This window comes from Triturus cristatus, chromosome 4_1, assembly GCF_964204655.1.
Source record: "Triturus cristatus chromosome 4_1, aTriCri1.1, whole genome shotgun sequence".
In the NCBI taxonomy this organism is placed as follows: Eukaryota; Metazoa; Chordata; class Amphibia; order Caudata; family Salamandridae; genus Triturus; species Triturus cristatus.
This window is the reverse complement of record NC_140585.1, coordinates 409,296,215-409,313,699: the sequence shown is the minus strand read 5'-3', so window position 1 is coordinate 409,313,699 and position 17,485 is coordinate 409,296,215. Positions and strand designations below refer to the sequence as shown.

The 17,485-nt window shown below is 46.4% G+C and overlaps 1 protein-coding gene and 1 long non-coding RNA gene across 3 annotated transcripts in view; one reads left to right on the top strand and one right to left on the bottom strand.

Annotated features, from left to right (window-relative positions):
* The window catches only part of LOC146855031 (uncharacterized), a 113,226-nt gene that overhangs the window by 15,846 nt on the left and 79,895 nt on the right, over positions 1-17,485 (bottom strand). The gene's annotated exons all lie outside the window — the stretch shown is intronic.
* The window catches only part of PTPRR (protein tyrosine phosphatase receptor type R), an 813,462-nt gene that overhangs the window by 717,608 nt on the left and 78,369 nt on the right, over positions 1-17,485 (top strand). For both annotated transcript variants that reach the window (XM_085652526.1, XM_085652527.1), the window contains one exon: positions 9,178-9,291. In XM_085652526.1, coding sequence (XP_085508652.1) covers positions 9,178-9,291 — 114 coding nt within the window. The remainder of the gene's footprint in view (positions 1-9,177; positions 9,292-17,485) is intronic.

The window sequence follows — 17,485 nt, the reverse complement described above, 5'->3', positions numbered from 1 at the left end:
TTCCTTCTGCCCACAATGGTCTATTACATTGCCACAGCCTTGAAGGAGGGTAGATTTTGTATCACAGGGGGCCCCTGGCCCGTTCTGTCCACACCTGAAGTATGAGACCCTTGTCCTTGCCCTGCCAGCCGCATTTGTAGGCCGTATTAAATTGACCAGCGGGTCCTGTGTTGCTATATAATTATCCTGAGACATCCTTACCACTCAGCCAGCATAAAACCCCTGTGTAGGCCCTTCTGTTCAATATGTAGGCCTCTTTGTTAAATTGACCATAGCTCTGCAATTTTAGTGTATAGCAGTCTGAAGGCAGGTCTGCGAGGCCTTCTGCTCCAAACTAGTAGCCCCCACCCTACCCGAGTGCTCCGTGCTCGGTATCAAAGTTCAACATCCCACTGAAGCTGTCGACATACAGTAGGCTGCATCCTGGACTGGTACTTGCTTCCTGGGCAGGTTTCCCGCTTTTAAGGAAGTGGCAACCGCAGAGCGTCAAGTTAGGAGAACTGAGGAGATTTTGTACATGAATATATTGAATTCCCGTACAATACCCATTATTTTCTGCTTGCTCTATGGAACTTACGATAAGCGATTGGCCTGAGAGACTGACCTTTTCACCCAGTCCATTGTCAGCATTAAGTGGGTAAATGACGAAATGTCTGGTAAAATCTGCAGACGAAGCTTTTGGGTAGCATACGTAGGTAGATGTAGCGTGCAAAGGAGCCCACAAAATGATATAAAAAGGGAGCACCCACAGATATCGACGGACTACCTCGCCGTCTGTATGTAGGTTAACAGGCTGTGCAGGTTTTCCCCAAGAGCTGGGAGCTCTTGTCTTCCTTTGCTTAAAATGTCTTGCTCTGCTTTGCTTGAAGTATCTTATTCTATTTTACCTATATGAAATGTCATGTTATGTTTAACCATTGTTCTCTTTACTTTTGCATTTAAAAGATTTTGTATTGTAATTGCAGGAATGCTTGCTCTAAGAGTAAACGTGAGTGTTCCTAGGTATCATTTTCCTTGGTGTAACTTGTTTCTCATGATGCATTTATAGATGTGTTTTCTCTCTCTCTCTGTCAGTACATTAATTGAGATACAGAGAATATCATGACAGCTGTATGATTATCTGGATTCTGTATTTTGTACTTTATGTCTCTATTCTGCGGTTTCTTTGAAGTTGTATCTTCTCATTAAACTGCCATTGTATTCTGCCACCAATTCCATGTCTCATATGTCTGTTTTCTTCATTTTTGGAGCAAGCGTTCCTAGGCACCCCGGCTCAAATTAAGGTGCCCCTTTTGTCCCTGACTCACTCTGCTGCTCAGTTCTGTGGTGGCTCCCGGGGCTCTGGGGACCGCCTCTAGCTTCCTTGACCCGTAATAGATCTTCCCTCCAACAGCCTCTCTTGCAAGTCCTGTATTGTTGGTTTGTTGCCCCTGCCCCCCTTTCCACTGCCCTCCATAGTCTGTTGTGCTTCCACGGCCCTTCCTGCCTGCTCAGTGTGGTTAAATTGTTGCCTTTGCACTCTCCTACCTGCCTTCAATTTTCAGAGTCCGTGCCCCTGGCCTTTGCCTCTCAACAGTATCCCAATGAACAACTAGATTGCTAACATTCTATATTTATTACAAAAGTGTGGAACGCCTGACATCATCTTGATGTAATCAAAACTGTAATACCTAGAGCATTTCCTTTAGAAATTACATATATGAGAGGGTCTTATTGGCATCAAAATTATGGTTAGTGCTCTAAAAGACTAAAATAAGGACATTTTGTCTGAGTTTTCAAATAGCGACAAAGCACTTTTAAATTATTTGTTATCTTTCTGTTTTTTTATCCAGTTGACCACTTGATTAAATGTTGCACTTAGGGGAGAGGATGTGGTGTTACTTCCAGAACTGCAGACTTTGCAACTGGGGAACCAGGTTGAAGTTTCTGCTTCAGCTCGACATTCTGTGATTCTGGTCAAATCACTTAGTCTCCCCATGTCTACAACCAAAATGAATATGTGCTTGTGTGATGTAACCAATGCTCATGTAAAGCACTCCAATACCTGACAAGTCTGCACTATATAACACTGCAAAAACACTAAATAATAAGTGTTTTGCACACTTCTGTCATTGGGCTATATTTGGGCTACATCTGGGTGATTTTGGGCTACATTTGGGCTCTTTTGTCTCCGGTGGCCATCTTGGGAGATTTATTTGTTATGAAGTTTCCTAATTTCCTCATGTACTGCAGTCTCCTCAGTAGGAAATGCTTTCAGTTTTTTACGTTGATTCCATCATGAAGGTATTCAGATATGTCACACATTTGCCATAAATTCTGAATGTTAGCACTCTAGTTGCTCATTAGATCACTGTAGTAAAACTACTGTTCACCATGGAAGTCTGCTCCTGGTATTAAAAGTGCATGTTTCAGTCTGCATGTCAGAATTTTTTAATGAAATAGAAGAGGATTTGAGAAGTCACTCAAAATGTGCCCTCATTTTCTTTCTTCAGCATTAATGATAATTTCTATGGCAAAATGAACCCCCTCATTGTGTTCCTTTTTAAATTAAATGTTTTAAGTGTTACCAGTTTATTCCAATCAAGATGGCTTCAGGTGTGCCATACTTTTGTCATAATGAAGACAGTAAGCGCTCTAGTTGTTTTTAAGAACATTCTGGGACATTCTGTCATTGGGCTATACTTGGGCTACATCTGGGTGATATTTGGGCTACATTTGGGCTCTTTTGTCTCTGGTGGCCATCTTGGGAGACTTATTTGTTATGAAGTTTCCTAATTTCCTCATTTACTGCAGTCTCCTCAGTAGGAAATACTTTCAGTTTTTTACTTTGATTCCATCAAGAAGGCATTCAGATGTGTCACACATTTGCCATAAATTCAGAATGTTAGCACTCTTTTTGCTCATTAGATCACTGTAGTAAAGCTACTGCTCACCAGGGAAAACTGCTGCTGGTATTGAAAGTTCATGTTTCAGTCTGCATGTCAGAATTTTTTAATGAAATAGAAGAGGATTTGAGAAGTCACTCAAAATGTGCCCTAATTTTTCTTTCTGCAGCACTAATCATACTTTTTATGGAAAAATGAACCCCCTCATTTTGTTCCTTTTGAAATTAAATGTTTTAAGAGTTACCACTTTATTCCAAGCAAGATGGCTTCAGGTGTGCCATACGTTTATCATAGGTAGGACTGTTAGCGCTCTAGTAGTTCTTTGGAACACTCTGGGAAGCTGCAGTAGAACACAAAGGAATCAACTGACAGTCTCTGCCCTTGTTGGATGTACATGTTTTACTGAGAATGTCAGACTTCATTCTCACATGACTGAGAAAGATAATGTGAATTTACAGAAAATAAGCTCTCAGTTTAGCTTATAGATCACCTTCCAAACCTCTGTGGTAAAAGCATGAGAAAATATTTTTCTCTCAATCATGATATCCCAGCAGAAGGCTTTTTCACATGGTGAAATCACCTTAGAACATACCACAATTCCTAAAATGAGTATGGTACCATCAACAAATGATTTATAATGTAACTAAAGTCTTAAAACCTTCTATTAACTGCAATGCTTTTTAATGAGGTGCTATCATGTATATTGGTCCCAAGATGGCTGCCAACACTTCTTGGATGAAGTGCTGACAGCCAATCAGATCTCAGGATGAGATGTGTGGTTAGGCTCCGCCCACATATATATATGCTTTTAAATGCTATTTTCTCAGGAAATACTGAACAGATTTACACCAAACCTACAAAAGGCACTTCCTTGACATGAGGACTACCTCTCTGCCAAATTTCAAGTAAATCTGTTCAGCCGTTCGGGCTGTAGCCCTGTCTAAAGGTCCTATGGAAAAATGCATGGGAAAAACGCGTTTTGGGACCCCCCTTTTATCTCAGCCCCCGCTTGACGAATCCCCCCGAGACTTTCAGGGTAGGAGCGGAGCGGAGCGCCCCACCTATTTTGAAAAATTCGCGAGGATTCGTCGACCGGCGCCAAAGTTATTCAAAATAGAATGTTGCGGATTTCCTATGGAAAAGGGGTCCTAACTATAACTACCTACTGGCGACCGCCAGTAGGTAATATATATTCACTGAAAAAACCATAGGTTTCACACATGTTATAGTTAGCGGAAATTTTAATCATAAAAAACCATTGAAATTCCCCCGTTATAGTTAGTGCAGGCAACTATAACTCACGCAACCGCAATCCTCTGCTGATGACATATGTGTCTTTATGAAAAAAAAATATTTGTAATATATGTATAGCTAAAATTTAATGAAAGAAGACATGGGCAAATAAGTGTCTAAATACAGTATTGGCATCAGCAGAGGAATGCGGTTGCGTGAGTTATAGTTGCCTGCACTAACTATAACGGGGGAATTTCAATGGTTTTTTATGATTAAAATTTCCGCTAACTATAACATGTGTGAAACCTATGGTTTTTTCAGTGAATTTGCAAGGTTTTTTAAATGCTAATTCCTAACTATAACGTGTGTGAAACCTATGGTTTTTTCAGTGAATTTGTACGTTTTTTTAAATGCCAAGTTACTTTACGCCATTCGTGGCGTGCGCGCCCAGTTAACGCAGTTCGTTCCGTGCGCGCACAGTGAGCACGCGGTGCGCTTCGCGCACCGCGCGCCCACTTTACGCAGTTAGTGCCGTGCATGCACGGTGGTCACGCGGTGCGCTGCGCGCACCGCGTGCCCACGTTACACGGGATGGGCCATGTACGCACGATGCGCTTCGCGCACCGTGCGCACATGGAGGACATATTATGCGCTTCGTTGTGAAAGGTAATCATTTATATTTTCTTTTCGAAAGTCACATGCCATGCACAAAAGGTGACATGCGGGCACCTTTTGCACACGGGGTAGGGATAGTGTGGATAGTTTTTTTTTTAATTTATTAATTTTTATCGTACGCGTACGGTAAGCGTAATTGGCGATTTTTCAAAAAAAAAAATTTGAATTTTTGGCCTTGGGTGTTCTTTGGGGACACCATCATCAATGCTAGGTGGTTAGGAACTGAATACATTGCCCCTTTAGATGTTTTTTGCCTTTGTTTTTGCTGCCTCACTCAGAGTGCGAGAGAGAAAATGGCGGCCGCCGCTTCCTGGTTTCGACCGATTCGAAACCAGCCAATCAGAATCGCGCTCACGCACGGCACCGTACGCGTACGGTAAGCTTACCGTAAGCGCACGGTAAGCGCACCGTAAGCTGGCTCAGATATATATATTGATTTAAATGCTATTTTCTCAGGATCTACTGAACAGATTTACACCAAACCTACAAAAGGCACTTCCTTGACCTGAGGACTACCTCTCTGCCAAATTTCAAGTAACTCTGTTCAGCCGTTCGGGCTGTAGCTGTGTCTAAAGGTCCTATGGAAAAATGCATGGGAAAAACGCGTTTCGGGACCCCCCTTTTTTCTCAGCACCCGCTTGACGAATCCCCCCGAGACTTTCAGGGTAGGAGCGGAGCGTAGTGCCCCACCTATTTTGAAAATTTCGCGAGGATTCGTCGGCCGGCGCCAAAGTTATTCCAAATAGAATGTTGCGGATTTCCTATGGAAACATGGTCCTAACTATAACTATCTACTGGCGACCGCCAGTAGATTTTATATATATATATATATATATATATATATATATATATATATATATATATATATGCAAAAAAGAAGCAGAGAACTCTGGGTAGTTCTCAAGTTTAGGTGGAAAGCAGCTCCTGTATGGAGCACTCTCAACACCAGCGACACTCTAGATTTGCTCACCTCAAATGTCTATATATATATATATATTTATTTTTTCACTGGAAAAACAACAAAGGTTACCGGGACCTCATAGTTAGGAAATTACATTTAGAAAACCTTAGGAATTCTCTATAAAAAAAGCACAAAACCATACAATTCAGCATTCAGAGTTATCTCAAATAACTTTAACTCATGACCTAAGGTGACTATAACACACCTTTCTCATCAATAATTTTACAGCAAATGTTGTTGTGAAATTATCAATGATGTCATAGAAGATGTTATGAGTAATGTAATATGTGAGGAATTAGCAGTGCATGGTGAGGGTGCGAGATATAGTTACCTTATATTAGGGCACGAGTTATAGTTATAGTTACCTGAGATAACTAAGTATAACTGCTGAATTTGTATGACTGTGTGTTTAAAATGTGAACCCTACTATAATGTCCCTGTAACCTTTGGTTTTTTATTGAATTTCTAAGGCTTTTAACATGTTATTTCCTAACTGTAACACCCTTGTAATCTTTGGATTTGTGTGAATTCCTGTGGTTTTTTTTTTAACAAAGTAATATTCTGCCTGCAGCCGGGCTCTGTGCCCAACCCCCCCCAAAGGCAGTTAACCTGGGTGGGGGCATGCAGGCCACCTCCCCTAGCTGATTTCGCCTTGGGGACCCAATCCCCCATGGCTTGCAATCTTCTTTTTTTTTTTAGGGCTCCCTTCCCCAGGCTGTATTTGGCCCGGGGGATCACATCCCCCAGGGATCTCCCAGTAAATGGTCAGTGTCCTGGAGCCCACCCACTTTTATTTCAAAGGGGAGGGTGGCATGCTGATCCCCTTCCCTGTACTGATTTTGGCTGTGGGGACCCAATCTCCCAGAGGCCGACCTTTTTCTTAAGATTGAGGGTGGCATGCCGCCCCCTCCTTGGGCCAATATTGCCCCGGGTACCTTATCCCCCAGGGCCTGGCCTATATGTAGAGTGAAGGGGGGCACTTAACCCAAAGGCATTTATTAGCCCTGGGGACCCCATCCCCGGGGCTCCTCCTCTAAATGATGGGTGCCCACCAAGGGCACCCAGTACCTTTTTGCTGGAGGCAGTGGAGGAAGCCCCCGTGCCCCAGCTGGCTCCCCACCTCCAGTGGAAGGCGGCGTTGCTACCGCACACAGGGAGCAGCTAATAAAGCTGCTCTCTGCCGAAGGGAGCAATTCTTTTTTCATCTGTTTCACTGCCTGAACTGATGAAGTCTGCTCCTAGTGGGCTGGAGCCTTTTCGGGCTCCTGCCCGCTGGGAGCAACTTACTGTTTGCTCTCACTTGGTGTGAGCTTTATCTTTCTCCAGCCAAGTGAAAGCAAACAAAGGTTTCACTGCCTGCACTAGTGTGGGCAGCAAAGCCGCTATGTCCTGGGGAGGGGGCGGGGGTTGGCACCCCAGGAGATAGCGGGAGCCCTGCCCTGGGGGATGGGGTCCCCTGGGCTATTAATGCCTACGGGAGGGTGGTGCGCGGAACAGCCCCCCCCTTTCCCTATTTGTGTATGGCCAAGCCCAGGGGTGGTGATCCCTGGGGCCATAATCGGCCCGTGAGAAAGGCATCCCCCTTCTCGTATTCGTTAATGGCCAGGTCCGAGGGGGGCGGCAGTCTCTTGGGCCGAAATTAGCCTGGGAGGAGGGCCACACACACACACTCTCCCCGTTATAATTGTTAATCCACCCTTCCCCCGGATTTGCCCATCTGGGGGCATAAAGAAAACAAGCGCAGGCTTGTTTCTTTTTTTTATTTGTTGGATTCACAGATCCTACGCAAATTTGTGGTATAAATCATTTTTTTTTTAAAAAAAAGTAATTTTGGCCCATTTGGGACCCCACCACCAGGCCTAGGGGGTTAGGTTATTCATATCCTGCCCCCTTTTGGTGTTTTTTGCATTTTTTTGGGCACTGTGGCTCAGCCTTGAATCCCAAGATAATTGCCAACACTTCCTGATTGAAGTGTTGGCAGCATGATCGCACCATGAGATCTGTCGAATTCGCAGATGATCCGCACCCCTACATAGACACATTTATTTTTTCATTAATAACTCCAAAACTACTGAAAGAATTTACAACAAATTACAAAAAGAGCTCTTTCTGGCCCAAGAGCTAGCTTTGTGCCAAATTGGTGTCACTCCGTTCAATGGTTTGGATTGCAGTTGTGTCTAAAATCCTTATGGGGAATTGCATGGGGAAAATGTATTTTGGGAACCCCCTTTTTCTTGGCCACAGCTTAATGAATCACCCCAAAACTTTCAAAACAGTAGCTGAAGTGAGTGGCAAACTAGTTTTGAAAATGTCATGACCATTCATCAAATGGCGCCAAAGTTATTAGCAAAACAAAAACTTTTCCTACGTAATCTAGATGCCAACGATAGATAGATAGATAGATAGATAGATAGATAGATAGATAGATAGATAGATAGATAGATAGATCTCCCTCACAGGAGGAAGTAATCTATTTTAGAGCAGAATAAACTCACAAATAGAAGAGTGGAGACAAATGAGTAAGAAATGAAGCAAAGGGGATGTGCCAGGACCCACATCAGTTTGAATACTAATTTAACCAGAGAATTATTTTTCATACAATTTGCTTCATTTTTGCACAAACCCTTCTGTTCCCTAAAACCTCCCGGCTTCCCCAGACCTTGAGTTGCCTTTTAATCCCAAGGGGGTCAGTGGATTAATGCATCCCCTGTCGGGACGTGTTTGGTCCCATAGTCACAGGTCTGGGCCCCTTTCGTTCTACTTGGCTTTCACACTCCAGAGGTCTGTAAAACCATTGAGTTGGGTAGCAACTTACACTTGTTATTCAGTGCCAAGATACCCACGGGTGAATGAATGTAAGCTTTGCATATACACATATAAAATCCTTCCCCTAGAACACCTTTATTATGAGGGCGTTCCCACATTGCAAATGGACATACTTTTGCTTTAACAGAAGTACATTTATAAGCGTTTCTGTGATAGGAACTACTTGTTGGGAGTATATCAATGGTCATAAACGTACATGATGGTGTTTACTTATGTTTGCAGGCAGGGTCATGGTGGAACATCCACAAACCTGCCTTTAGCCCTATTTTTTTTAATTTGGAAGTTCCACTATGTTGCAGAAAGTTCACATTCACAAATGCTACTTCGATTAGTAAAGTTGTGCCAATCCTGATTCTGTGAATTAAGATTTTAAATCCACCCTCGCAAGATAAAATACGCCAATACTGAACTGGTCTTTAACAATTCTTACATATCAGATAACACAATATTTGCATGCAGGTCTTTTGAACATAAAGTTCCACCATATATATTTGTTTCTAGGAGGTATTTTCCAAAACTTATTTTGCTAGATAGGATGTTAAAACCCTCTATCCCACTGGGCAGTTCATGCTCATATTTTGCCTTTTTTTTTTGCAGTGCTGGAATTGGAAGAACTGGCTGTTTCATCGCTACTTCGATTGGCTGCCATCAGTTAAGGGAGGAGGGAGTCGTAGATGCATTAAACATTGTTTGCCAGCTACGAGTAGACAGGTGGGTTTAGTTTAAACTGTAAATCGAATAGGGTTTGAACACTTATGTGTATCACTCCTTTGACCTCGTCATGTCATTACACGTATATTCCTAAATAAATTCACGTTTAATATCTTTAAGAGATAGGAAACCTCAGTCGTACTTTGGTCAGTAAGGATAGAACATTATTATTGTTGGGGCCTAAGAGCTGCTTCAACTTCCGAGTCATCAGTGAAATGGTTTATTAATGCAGATATTTTATATTCCAACGGGCGCTTACTATACATCTGTAAAACAGGAAGCCTGTGCACCTTAATAACGAATTAAGAGTGGCACTTTGAATGAGGCTGCATCTCCTCTGTCATAAATGGACAAGTCGGCCATTTTCAGTTTTTCTTTGGGACAGGTTTTATGTTCATGTTTGGAGTGATTGTCACTGGAATTCCTGATATGACACAAGGGAACACCACATTTCTACTCACAACAAAAACCTATCTACTTAGTCAAAGATGTAATGTTGCTAGAACTAGAGGGAAAATTAATTGGCACTGCAGAAATGTCTTGTATGTGCTTTTCTGTTACACTAAACAATGTATTTATCCTATGCCTACCATGTATGAACCTATGAATGATTTCTCACCTACACTATTGATGTTCCCATCTCTAAGCACATTGTTACATGAAAAGATGATACCCTCGCAGGTAAGTTGTGCACTTTACAAATACCTATAATAGAGCTGCTTATCCAAAAGAAATGTATAACATACCAGGACATAACCAGAGGACTTAGGACCTCATTTATATCTTGGTAGAGAGGGTACTCCATGGTGATGGAGTACCCTCATCTCCAAGACTATTGTCCACCTGCCTAATTAAAATTTGCCTCTGCTGTGGTCAATCTCCTCCGACGGCCCAATAGAGTAGCTATCACCAACGGGAGAAACCTGGCAGTAAGGGGCACTGACAATTGCCCAATGCCCCTTTCGCCATGGAAGGAAACCTCTGTGGCAAAGAAGGCATTGTTTTTTTATTTATTTTCAAAAAGAAAATCCCACTTACAGCGCCGCTCATCAAACTTACAATGCGTTGCCAGCAATCACGCTACTGCAGTCCCGGTCAATGTTCGAAATGCCCTCTGGACCAGCAGACTTTTCATAATTTGGCAGGCAGCACCTCAGTCAGGGTGACTGAGAAATGTACTCCATTGTCCTATCAGAGTGCATGTCATCAGACAAATTATAAATCAGGCCCTTAGATTCTTGCCACCCACACAAAACAATCTCATTAGCATCATCTACTCTGTTACAGCCACCATATATAAAGGTTTTTAATGCATCACTGTTAGACCTGGCATCATTGGCATGAGTCTCTCCTCCATTTTTTTTCTGTTTGCCTCCTCTGTTTACGATGTTTTTGCTGGATTATTGCTTTGGGCACTGTGCCACTGCTGATCAGTGCCACAGTGCAAGTGCTCCCTATGTTAAATTGTTACATTGATTGGTGTTACCATGATTGGCTTGGTTGACTTACTGTTCAGACCCTAGTCTAGTGCACTGCGTGTGCCAAGGGCGTGTAAGTTAACTGCTGCTGGTGGGCTTGCAGCACTGGTTGTGCCACCCACAGAAGCAGCGTGCAAAATGTGTCTCAGGCCTGCCACCGCGGCGCCTGCGTGCAGTCCCTGACTGCCATGTCGACTTGGTAAGGAAACCTACTTACCAGTCTCTAAACCTTCACTTTGCCACATTTCAGACACCTCTATGGTAGGCCCTAGGGCAGGGTGCATTGTTGGTAAAAGGTAGGTCATGCCCTGACGTGTGTGGCATGACCTAATAGTGAATTACAGCCATTTTCGTTTCTCACTATTGAAGGGCTACCTGCCTCCAATAGGCCAGACTGGGCAGACTGATTATTAACTCCATTATAATCTATCTGACTCAGGGAGCATGGTAGCAAGTCGAGTTTAGTATCCCTGAACTCAGAATTTAATAACACACCCTTTAGGATGGGTGGTTTTTAAATTCTATGTTTGAAAATAGCACTTTTAGAAAGTGGCTATTTTCTTGTCCAACTATCTACCGGTCTCTGCTGGTTTGGTGTGTGTGTCAGGGGCTGGGTGGCTCCAGAGGTCTGAGTGAGTCAGTGTGGGATGAATGGGGCGTTTACACGTAGAGTGAGGGAAGAGTAGCCTGCCCTGCCTGACACAATACTGGCTCCGCCTCCTGCTGGGCGACTGATAGCCCTGCTCCTGCCAGTGACAATACTGGCTCCGCCTCCTGCTGGGCGGCTGAGGACTCTGCCCTGCTCAGTGAATAGGCCAGGTGCCTCTGCCTGGCAACACCCACAACAAACCTGAGCTGGTGGAAATCTCCCTGCTTGGACAAAGGGAACAAAGGGAAAAAGGGGTATAAGAGAAGGACCCCTGAACCAAGAACTCAGATCACTTCTGACAAGGAAACCTGTACCAAGGACAAGAAGCCTGCTGATCTAAGGACTTGCCTCCCCTTTCTGCCAGAGTGCTGTTTTGCTGTGGGGGAACCTGAAAGCTGCTTCTTTATTTTTGCCAAGGAACAAGGAGAGAGGAACTTGGTGTGTACTCTCTGAACACTTGCTAGGAAATCTCCAAGGACTGGAAGAGTGCCAGTCTCCTGCTGAAGTCACAGGGCCAAAGGACTTCACCATTTGCTGAATTGCTGGAAAGTGTTGTTTCCAGTACACAAGGGGAAATCTGCAGTCTCGACGCCGCCGACGCCGCCGAATCCAGCTCGACACCGTGAGTAACGGCTCCAGTGTCCCGAGCCTTCGACGCCGGCCGCCGGGCCCGATCGACGCCAGCAGCAACGCCAGTGAGCAGTGGGTATCGGCCCCGGCTCCAAGTGACCCCGTCTCGACGCCGGTATCGACGCCAGTGAGGAGTGAGTATCGGCTCTACCTCCAAGCGACCCCGTCCCGACGCCGCTGCTGATCGCATCGACTCGACGCCCTTCTCGACGCCGTGAGCGCTGCTCCGGCCCGACATCCCTCGACGCCGCTGCGGATTGACCCGACTCCGAGGCACGACCTCGACGCCGATCTCGACGCCGTGGATCATCGTTTTCTTCGTTTCTCAAGGTACTGTACTTGTGGGGTCTGTTGCAACTCCAGGCTCGACGTAGCGCTCCTCGCGGTCGACGCCGAACCTTGGGAATCTTGTAGACTCGACGTCGTGTGACTCCTGTGGGGGTTACATTGTTGCCAAAGAACTGTGCTCAGAAGAATACTTTGCTAAAGAACTATTTGCCAAGAAGAAACCTTACTTGAACTATTATTTTTTCTTCCAAAGAGTATTTATTAAGACTGTGGTATATTTTTGTCGTTATTTGGTCTTGTGCTAAGCCTTATATAAAAATACTATTTTTATAATAACTTCTGTGTCGTGTCCATCTGTAGTGTATTCACTTTATTACTGTATGTGGTCATAAATGCTTAACACACTGCCTCTGAGATAAGCCTGTCTGCTCTGCCAAGCTACCAAGGGGGTAGCAGGGGTTATCTGAGTGTGTAATCCCCTTTCCCTGACTAGAGTTGGTTGGTCCCTATTTGTCAGAAGTGTATACCTCTGCCAACTAGAGACCGCCGGTTCTAACATTGGTGGTCAGCGGTGAGGATTTGAACTTTGCATTTATGACTCATGTGCAGTGATTAGTGTACGCTACATAGTGAAAGCAGACCATAACGCAGCCACATTCTGTTTTGGTAGGATTGCCTATTTTTGTTCTCCGCTTTCCTGGAGCTTATTTTCTTAAACACTGCCAGTTTTGACCATGGAGAATGCCGGAGCTGCTACACCTGTGGAGAATGTTGTGGGGGAATTCGATAAGGAGAAGATAGATTCCTACACGCTAAAAGATCTGAAAGGATTTTGCAAGCAGTTTAAAGTTCCTACCACAGGTGTCTCAAAGAAAGAGGGCTTCCTCAAAGCGCTGAAGGCCTGGTTAGAGGCCAGAAATCCCTCTGATCCGGTGGTGGTACCGGAAGAGGAAGAAGAAGAGGAAGAGGAAGAGCCCACAGGTGGGCCAGTATCATCTCCAGGCAGTAGTGCGTCCTCTAGGAGCCTTTCCCCCGAAGAATTAGAAGACAGGGAGAAGGAGAGGGGGTACAAGTTAGAAATGGCAAAACTTAAATTAGGAGGGCAGTTGGAATTAGAGAATGCAAGAAGCAAGAGAGAAGCTGAAATGGAGAGCAAAAGATTAGATTTTGAGAGAGAGAAATTAGCGTTTGAACGTGAGAAGATGGTGAGGGAGATGGAGCTTAAAACTAAGAGTTTAGAGTTGAATCCCTCTGGTGGCAGCACTCCATCCGTGCCTGCAGAAAGTAGGTTTTATTTTCCTAAGGATGTGATCAAAGATTACAGTAAGAATGAAGATATTAGCCAATGGTTTAAAGCATATGAGTTAGCATTGTTGGCCCACCGGGTCCCTGAGAAGGATTGGGGAACGGGGTTGTGGAGCCGCTTTACAAACGAGGGGAGAGATACCTTGTTGAGCCTTCCTGCTGAGGATAGGATGTCTTATACTCATATGAAAGATGCTTTAATGCTGAGATATGGCTTAACTCCAGAAAAGTACAGACAAACCTTTAGAGAATGTAAGAAGTTGCCTGGTACTACGTGGGTTGAATATGTGTCTTTTTTCTGCAGAACCATGGATGGTTGGATAAAGGGTAGCAAGGTTGATAGTTATGATGCTCTTTATGATTTGTTTGCTTGGGAGCACTTGTCTAATAACTGTTTTCCAGAGCTACGCCAGCACCTTGTTGACAGCAAGCTATCTAACCCTAGAAAACTTGCTGAGGAGGCGGACCGCTGGGTCAGTACCAGGGTCCACAAGGGTCCAGTGGGAGACTCAGCCAAAGGTGGGCAGGGTCCCCAGCAGAAGAGTGGGGGGGACAGGGGTAAACAGAGGGAGTTTCAGAAAGGGCCCCAAAGTAGTCCCCAAGGGAACCAAGGGAAGGGTTCCCAGCCTCCCCCTGTAAAGAAGCCAGAGGCCCCGACAGGTAAACCTGTTCACAGGGGCCCCATGACCTGCTATGCCTGTAAGCAGGTGGGACACCGTTATTATGATCCCCAGTGTCCCATGAAGGATTCGAATGCACCGCCGCGTGCACCCCCTCGTCAGGTGGCGAGTGTAGCCCTGGGAGGGGAGGAGATGGGTGCCCCCGGTGGGTGGGGTCCCGCAGAAATGTCCCTGGTCTCTTTAGGAGACGTGGAAATGGTCCCTCCAACCCCTCTGCCTAGTAACACTAAGAAATATAGGCAGTGGGTGACCATTAATGGCCATAGGGTGGAAGCTCTCAGAGACACCGGAGCGAGTGTGACAGCTGTCAAGTGTCACTTGGTGTCCAGAGAGCAGGTGGTCCCTCATGCATTCTACCCCGTTGTAGCTGCTGACAACTCACAGAGTCAGTGTGAGGTAGCTCAAGTTCCCTTTGAGTGGGGGGGGGTCTCAGGTACTCTTCAGGTTGCTGTGAGGCCCGCCATGCCTGTTGATTGTCTCTTGGGCAATGATTTGGAGGACTCCCCTTGGGCTAAGGTGGAGAGAAAAGCGCATCTGGAAATGTTGGGTCTGCCTGAGTGGGTGTGTGCGACCACCCGGTCCATGTCAGTCAGTAAGGGTGTTGATGGGGCCCTGGAGCCTGAAAGTATGGCCCAGGTCCCAACCGTGAAGAGAAGAGGCAGGGGGCGCGGGAAACCGTCCCCCATCGTTCCCGCGGTCCGGGAGGGAGCAGACCCTGAGGGGGATGCCCTGGAACCGACAGGAGAACAAGTGGCCGAACTGGGAGACCTGCCCGAGCTGACCCATTGGCAGCAGGATGGTGGTCCCTCCAGGGAGGAATTTTGTGCTGAACAGAAAGTGTGCCCTTCTCTTGGGGGTATGAGGCAGCAGGCCTCAGCCCAAACGACAGGTGATCAGTCAGGATCACATTGGGTCTACTGGGAGAACGACCTCCTGTATAGCGAGCCTAAGGCTGCTGAGCCTGGGTCAGCCCGTGTGCTGGTGGTACCCCAGCGCTTCAGAGCCTTCCTACTGGGGTTGGCTCATGACGTTCCGTTAGCTGGACATCTGGGGCAGGACAAGACCTATGACAGGCTTGTCACCCATTTTTATTGGCCTCAGATGAGAAGGGATTCAGATATCCATTGTAGGACATGTCAAACTTGCCAGGCAAGTGGGAAAAGTGGGCGGAAGCAGAAGGCTCCCCTCCAACCTTTTCCCGTCGTCAGTACCCCCTTTGAGCGAGTGGGAATTGACATTGTGGGGCCACTGGACCCCAAGACAGCCATGGGCAACAGGTTTATCCTGGTCTTGGTGGACCATGCCACCCGGTACCCGGAAGCCATCCCTCTCCGAACAGTGACGGCCCCCGTGGTGGGACGGGCACTGATGGGTGTTTTCTCCCGCATGGGGTTCCCCAGAGAGGTGGTGTCAGACCGGGGCACCAACTTCATTTCGAATTATATGAAGTCTCTGTGGAAGGAGTGTGGGGTAACCTACAAGTTTACCACTCCTTACCACCCTCAAGGTAATGGGCTGGTTGAGAGATTCAACCGGACCCTAAAAGGCATGATCATGGGTCTTGAAGAACCAATGAGGCGTAAATGGGACGTCCTCTTGCCATGCCTGCTGTTTGCTTACCGTGAGGTGCCACAGAAGTCTCTAGGGTTCAGCCCCTTTGAGCTTTTGTATGGTCACCCGGTAAGAGGACCTTTGAGTCTGGTCAAAGAAGGCTGGGAGCAATCTCCCAGGAAACCTCCCCAGGATGTATATAGTTACATGCTGGCCTTTAGGAACCAGACTCGGCGCTTCAGAGATCTTGCTCAGGCAAATCTGGAGGCCAGCCAGGAAGAGATGAAGCGGTGGTACGATCAGAATGCCACTCTGGTTGAGCTTCAACCTGGTCAGAAAGTTTGGGTCATGGCCCCTGTGGAACCTTGTGCGCTCAAGGACAGGTGGACTGGACCATTTGAGGTTGTGGAGAAAAAGAGCGATGTCACCTACTTGGTGGACTTGAAGTCTCCCAGGAACCCCTTAAGGGTCCTGCATGTCAACCGGTTAAAGCCCCACTTAGAAAGGTCCGAAGTGGGCATGCTCTTTGCCACAGATGCTGGGATGGAGGAGGAGAGTGAGCCTCTTCCTGACCTCCTGTGTGCAAAAGAAAAAGATGGGTCAGTGGATGGTGTTGTCCTCTCTGACACACTGACCCCTGAGCAGCAGCAAGATTGTCGCCATCTGTTGGTACAATTCCCTGATCTGTTCTCCTTAATCCCTGGTGTCACTCAGTGGTGTGTCCATGATGTGGACACTGGGGACAGCACTCCTGTGAGGCACAAGGCCTACAGGGTGACTGAAAAGGTCAGAGCATATATCAAGGAGGAGGTCTCCAAGATGTTTGCCTTAGGGGTGGTTGAGTCCTCTAGCAGTCCTTGGGCCAGCCCAGTGGTCTTGGTCCCAAAGGCTGCAGCGCCTGGTGCTTCACCAGAACTTCGGTTCTGTGTGGATTACCGAGGACTCAATTCGGTCACCAAGACCGACGCGCACCCCATCCCCAGAGCTGATGAGCTCATCGATCGGTTGGGGGCTGCCCGGTACCTTAGTACGTTTGATCTAACGTCTGGGTACTGGCAGATCGCCTTGACTGATGGGGCAAAAGAGAGGTCTGCATTCTCCACACCAGATGGGCACTACCAGTTCCGTGTGATGCCCTTTGGGATGAAGAATGCCCCTGCCACATTCCAGAGGTTGGTTAACCAGGTATTGGCCGGGCTGGAAGATTTCAGCGCCGCCTACCTGGACGATATAGCAGTGTTCAGCGCCAGCTGGGAGGAACACTTGCGCCACCTCCAGGAAGTGTTGTTGGCCCTGCGCAGAGCAGGCCTCACAATCAAGGCTAGTAAGTGCCAGATTGGGCAGGGTTCAGTGGTGTACTTGGGGCACCAAGTAGGGAGCGGCAAGGTGGCCCCCCTGCAACCCAAGATAGATACCATCCTGGCTTGGGAACCGCCCAAAACCCAGACTCAGGTGAGAGCCTTCTTGGGTCTCACGGGTTACTACAGGAGGTTTGTCAAGGGGTATGGCAACATTGTGCACCCCTTGACCTCGCTGACTTCCAGGAAGCAGCCGAGACTTGTGATCTGGACTGACGCCTGTCAGAAAGCCTTTGACACCCTGAAAACTGCAAT